Raw genomic sequence first — 5,581 nt, 5'->3', positions numbered from 1 at the left:
CTTTTAATTACCCGTACAATTTCCTAAAACAAAAATCTTAATATGTTTAATTATTTTATCTTACTCTACGAAAGATGATTTAATTATAGAAACGCTATGGTCCACGACTATCACGGGAGAAACGAGACAAAAACTTCTTAAAGATCACGGATGGTCTTCCATTCTGATATATAATTTACGCGTATTTCAGTGAACCACATTTCATTTCAACAACAATCGCCGACTTGACCATCGATGTTCCAATTTTACAAACAGTCACAGCCATTAAGAAGTCAATGCAGTATCACATTTACATTATTTTAAATACCCCTGATACCGAAACAATCCTAAAGGGGAAGACAACATGCAGATCACATACACTGCAAAATATGCACAGTTCTTCTGCGTCGTGCTCTCATTATACATTGCTCGCCACGCAGCGATAGATTTTTATATCTGCGACACCAATAACCATACAAGTCCTCATTTCAAGAGTAATATGAATATAGTTCTTAATACTCTTGTCAACAATACATTAATATCAAACGGTTTCAATACATCTGCCTCCGGTCAAAGTCCAGACAGAGTTTATGGTCTCCTCCAGTGTTGGAGAGATGCAAGCGTGGAGGAATGCCTCACCTGTTCGCAAGAGGCAAATAGCAGCGTTCGCCGGCTTTGCGGAAATACCCTAGGTGGTAGAACATGGCTAAACAAGTGCTTCATACGCTTCGAGAATTTTTCCTTCTTCGGAATACTTGATACAAACTCAAGTATTGGCTACAGCACAGCTACGGTCACAGATGAGCCTGATGTGTTTCGTAAGGCAGTTAGGGAGCTTTTCATAAAAAATAGAGATGAAGCGGTTCGATCCCCAATTAGATATTCTTCGGGATTAAATACTTCTACATCCTATCCAATATACAGTATGGTTCAGTGTTGGAGCGATTTAACCTCTGTTGAGGACTGCAGAAAATGCTTGACAAGTGCAACTCGGGCTCTGTTAGATGTGACCTTTAGGGGGAATGATACTTTTCAGGGAGGAGGGGTCGGCTCCGGAAGTTGCTATGCTCGTTTCGAAACGTACCCATTCATCAATCCTGCCGCTCCATCGCCGTCTCCACTCCAACCGCTTTCTCCACAACCAATTCAGCGGCCACCATCGTCACTTCCACCTCCGAGTAATATGCATTTAAATTCCTTTTAAGAAAATATTAATTCTCCTGGTATTCTCATGATTTCCTTAGAGGAGGAATTTGATGACAATATTTAGTAAAGGATATATTTTGATTTATGAGATTAACATTCTTAGGATTTTTTGTGACTAAGCATTCAAATTGGTCTCCCGTGCAGAAAATTCTTCAGACAATAAAGGTTTAGTTCTGGGCATTGTGAGCGGCTTGTTGGTGATATTCCTGTTATGCCTGTTTTCAGTCCGAAGAAAACTAAGATCTGCAGGATTATGGATTCGAGCCCTCTTGAGAAAAGGTATTTTTGAGCTGATATTTTATTGAATTTGTCCTACATTTGTACCAACAAAACTCCTTCCTAGTAAGGGTATTGGAACAGAATACAGAAATTTTTCTCCTCATCACCATGAAAGTGTGGTCGAAAACAAATATTTCTTAGATATAAAATTGGAATTTCCCTCCTGTGTTTTACTTATCCAGAGAACCTAGATAGCGAGGTAGACTCAGCGATCGGCGAGGAGCATGAGATAATCTTTAACTTGGAAAATATCAAGATTGCAACTAGAAATTTCCATGGCGACAACAAGCTTGGAGAGGGAGGATTTGGCTCTGTATACAAGGTAACATAACCCAAACCGATCATGTTATCTTGTTTTGGACAGGAATATTAAATATGATGTTAAAATTAAATCGCTGTTCTGATTTTCTTGGAAATCTTGTAGCCAATTCTCTTGTAAATCAGTGGGACGTGGTCTCTGATAGTTGACTGGGTTTCACGCCATAAATAAACGCTGCCCTTTTATGGGTAGCATTATTGTTGGAAGAGGGGAGCAGATATAAAGACAGCAAAGAGAAAATTGAGCAGAACTAAGAAAGGAATTTTTTTTTATTTATCTTCTAATCGATTACAGTTGTCTCTTTCTCTTTTTTTATGGAGGTCTTAAGATCTTTCTTGAATGGATAGGACATAGCTAGAAGAAACATCTAGAATTCTACATACTAAAACATAAAAATATTGATTATCAAACTACCCAAAGAGCATGTGAGACTACAGATGGTACAGTTGACAGGTAAGATTAAATCCATTCCAATCTAATGAAGATTTGCTTCAATCTTTATCATTAATGCTGGACAAACTGAAGGATAGGGAGGATATGAGTGAGGGTACGTGAGATGATCTTCTATCAATTATTGTTGTTTTATGTTGCTGCTCACAATCAGAGCTCTCTTTATGGTTTGGGATTGTTATTAATTTGAAATTTTGTGTCTTTGTCAATGGGTTCTTGGCCTACTTGTGAAATTGAAGGGTTCTAAATGAGTCTATGAGGGATCAAGTTTTGATGACTGCAACGCTCTTACATTAAAATTTGGTGAAATGGATACCCCTCAGTCCTTTGCTCTTAGTCAAAGAGATTTCAACTTATAGACTCACCCCATATCAATTATTACAAAAATTATTTAATACCCTGGTGGCCGACAGTCTGTTTTGTTTCAGATGTAGATCTCCACTGTTGATTCGCTCTGTTTAATTTAGGGTTCTGGGATCATTTTAGGGCTATTTGTAATTTCTCTTTCATGTGAATTTCAGTCTCTACCTTGATTTTCACGGTAATCTTCTTATAATCGGGTGAGAGACCTTTCTCTCGATCAATGTATGGAAACAAATTAAAGTTTGACGTTTAAATCATTTTAGAGTCCTGGATCTCGTTATTTACTGATACTATGATATAAGCATAAGATTAATGTTTTTCCTTTTATGTCAGGGCACAATGCCAGATGGACTACAAATCGCAGTAAAGAAACTTTCTGTACAGTCAACGCAAGGGAAAGAACAGTTTCTAAATGAGGTTAAATTGGTGGCCAAAATTCAACATCGTAACCTTGTGAAGTTGCTTGGATGTTGTGCAGAGGGAAAGGAAAGATTGCTTGTTTACGAGCACATGGTTAATAAGAGTCTTGACAAAATACTGTTTCGTAAGTTTCTTTCAGATAAATTTAAAATGAGTTCGAAACAATTCCTTTTTAGACAAATCAGATGATAGGCATACTAGATTTGTTTTGTTCATAGTAATTTATTCGGACGTATGGATGTAGATCCGCAGCGGAGCGAAGAGCTCGATTGGCCAAAGCGTTTGAATATCATACTCGGAGTAGCTCGTGGGCTTCTATATCTGCATGAAGATTCTCATCTACGAATTATTCATCGGGATATCAAAGCAAGCAATATTTTGCTTGATGAGAAAATGGAGCCAAAGATATCAGATTTTGGCTTAGCAAGATTGATTCGTCAAGATGAGAGTCATGTTGAGACGAGGCTTGCAGGAACATAGTAAACACCTAATTACTGATTTACATACTTTTATCTCTAAATTCGATAGGTTTATATATCTTATAAATAAAAAGGATTCAATAGTGTCGGGTGAAAAGTTAGTGCTAGTTTTAAACACCATTTAAGTTTTCCAATTTTTCATTCTTAGTATTTTTCTTTTGTTATTGGTCTAATCATTTTTTTGATGGTTCTGCAGCGGTTATATGGCACCCGAATATGCTATGTTAGGTCAACTATCTTGTAAAGCTGATGTGTATAGCTTTGGGGTTGTTATTTTGGAAATTATATGTGGAAGAAAGAATACTGACAATAGATTGACTCCCAAATTTCAAAGCTTGCTAGAATGGGTAAGATAAAAGTATGAGATATTTTTATAGTTTATTTCCCGAAGTTGTATTTCTTATTAAGATGGGTATGCATCATTCTTTTGTAGGTATGGACATCTTACAAGCGAGGAAATATTACGGAAGTGATTGACAAAGAAATAATCGAAAGCTTCTCTAGTGAGCAACTTTTAAGATGCATTCATGTGGGTCTTTTGTGTACACAAGTAGATGCATTAGTTCGCCCCTCAATGACTAGTGTACATGCCATGCTTTCTAACTCTTCACTGAACAACTTAGAAAATCTCATAAATCCTCCTTTTGTCATTGTTGCACAAAATGCTATTCCATCATCTATATCTACATCAACTACTTCATTAGCCACTCCCTTGGTCTATCCATCTATTAATGATGCAACAATAACAGATTGGGGTGCTAGATAATCCCATTATTTATTTATACTATAGAATAATAGTAAATTTAATATTAACTACATAATGCCTTTTGCAATGTTAAACTATGTAATGTTTTATCACAATGCAATTTTTTTTTTCATATGAGTCAATCATATGGAATCAGACTTAATGAGTAGTATATAATATCACCAATTGAAAATTGAGTAATATCTTATTAAATTTATCATGTTGTAGATTTCAATACTTAGTAATTAAGGTATATTTTAATGTCTCAAATCAAGATTAAATGAATAGAAAAATGGAGAACTAGACCAAAGGATATTGCTCATCTTCATTTATTTGTCAAATATATGTTTTTTTATTGTATTTTCTACTTTCGGACTCATCTAGTTAGCCTTGTGAATTCATTAAAAAACTATTGCCTAAATATTCTCTTCAACTTGGGTGTGGGTTTTTGCATGATACCATGGTTTTGTTTAGGTATTACAGTCTCCAACTATTTCTTTGCTTGGATGTTGGAGGTATGATAAAGTGGTTTCATATGATTATTTCTAAGTATATGGGTATTGTCAAAATATTGTAAAAGTAAAGAATGTAGTGCATTGATGTTGCGTTGATGTTGTATTTATGTATACAAAATATTAATGCATACTTTTCATCCTCGTGGCATCAATTTTTATTTCAAAAGACTTTCTCCATGTAAATCCTTTGTAGTATGGTTTGCTGATTTCTACATCTACACATAATCTTTTAGGATAATCATATGTTAAGAAATTTATTTCAGATTTTCATACACTTTGAAGAATATTTAATAATAGTACATTCACCCTTCTTATTAAGAACCTTACAATAGAAATCAATGAACTAGATGGATGCCAAAATTTATATTAATATAATATTTTCTATTATTCTATGTACCGTTTAGTGATAAATTTGAGTAAAGATTCATAAATATTGAAATACACAATAGCAAATGTATAATTGTTAAGAGAGATATTTACTTAAATCTCAAAGAATTTAACGAACTATTTAATCAAAATTATTAAAATCTCTAATAGATTCTCCATTATTATTTACTCTACTTTCTTCTGTTTTTCTTTAATTATTTTTGGTGTATGTCCTGCGATTTTGGTGTATGTCCTGTGATTTTAAATTTATTTAATTTTGTTCTGACATTAACTTGGTGAATTTTTTTTCTTAAAGTATGGATGCTGAATTTATCTGAGAGAAGATTGCCAATTGAGAACTCTAATCTTGCACCATCGTTGAATTTAAACCTTGTAACTATGAACCGAAAAGAGATTAGAAATCTAGGGATGTAACAAAGCGTGAAGACAAAACTCACAA

At 34.5% G+C, this 5,581-nt stretch overlaps 1 protein-coding gene across 1 annotated transcript; it reads left to right on the top strand.

Moving 5' to 3' along the window:
* Positions 1–259: 259 nt before the first annotated feature.
* Positions 260–4,337, top strand: LOC131034529 (cysteine-rich receptor-like protein kinase 44). Its single transcript, XM_057966030.2, has 7 exons — positions 260–1,157; positions 1,330–1,464; positions 1,647–1,786; positions 2,930–3,140; positions 3,261–3,495; positions 3,692–3,842; positions 3,929–4,337. Exons 1-7 carry the CDS (start codon positions 344–346, stop codon positions 4,259–4,261), a joined length of 2,019 nt encoding a protein of 672 aa, XP_057822013.1. The 5' UTR covers positions 260–343; the 3' UTR covers positions 4,262–4,337.
* The last annotated feature ends 1,244 nt before the right edge of the window (positions 4,338–5,581 follow it).

The sequence above is a fragment of the Cryptomeria japonica genome, chromosome 11 (assembly GCF_030272615.1).
Source record: "Cryptomeria japonica chromosome 11, Sugi_1.0, whole genome shotgun sequence".
In the NCBI taxonomy this organism is placed as follows: domain Eukaryota; kingdom Viridiplantae; phylum Streptophyta; class Pinopsida; order Cupressales; family Cupressaceae; genus Cryptomeria; species Cryptomeria japonica.
The sequence above is the reverse complement of the archived record's forward strand: the minus strand, read 5'-3'. Positions and strand labels throughout refer to the sequence as shown.

What these genes read in the sequence shown, in the direction of transcription:
- LOC131034529 (XM_057966030.2), top strand. Translation starts at nt 344, where the DNA reads ATGCAGATCACATACACTGCAAAATATGCACAGTTCTTCTGCGTCGTG. An exon ending in ATCGTCACTTCCACCTCCGA is followed by an intron (nt 1,158 to 1,329) that starts GTAATATGCATT and finishes TCTCCCGTGCAG; the next exon opens with AAAATTCTTCAGACAATAAA. An exon ending in TCTTGACAAAATACTGTTTC is followed by an intron (nt 3,141 to 3,260) that starts GTAAGTTTCTTT and finishes GTATGGATGTAG; the next exon opens with ATCCGCAGCGGAGCGAAGAG.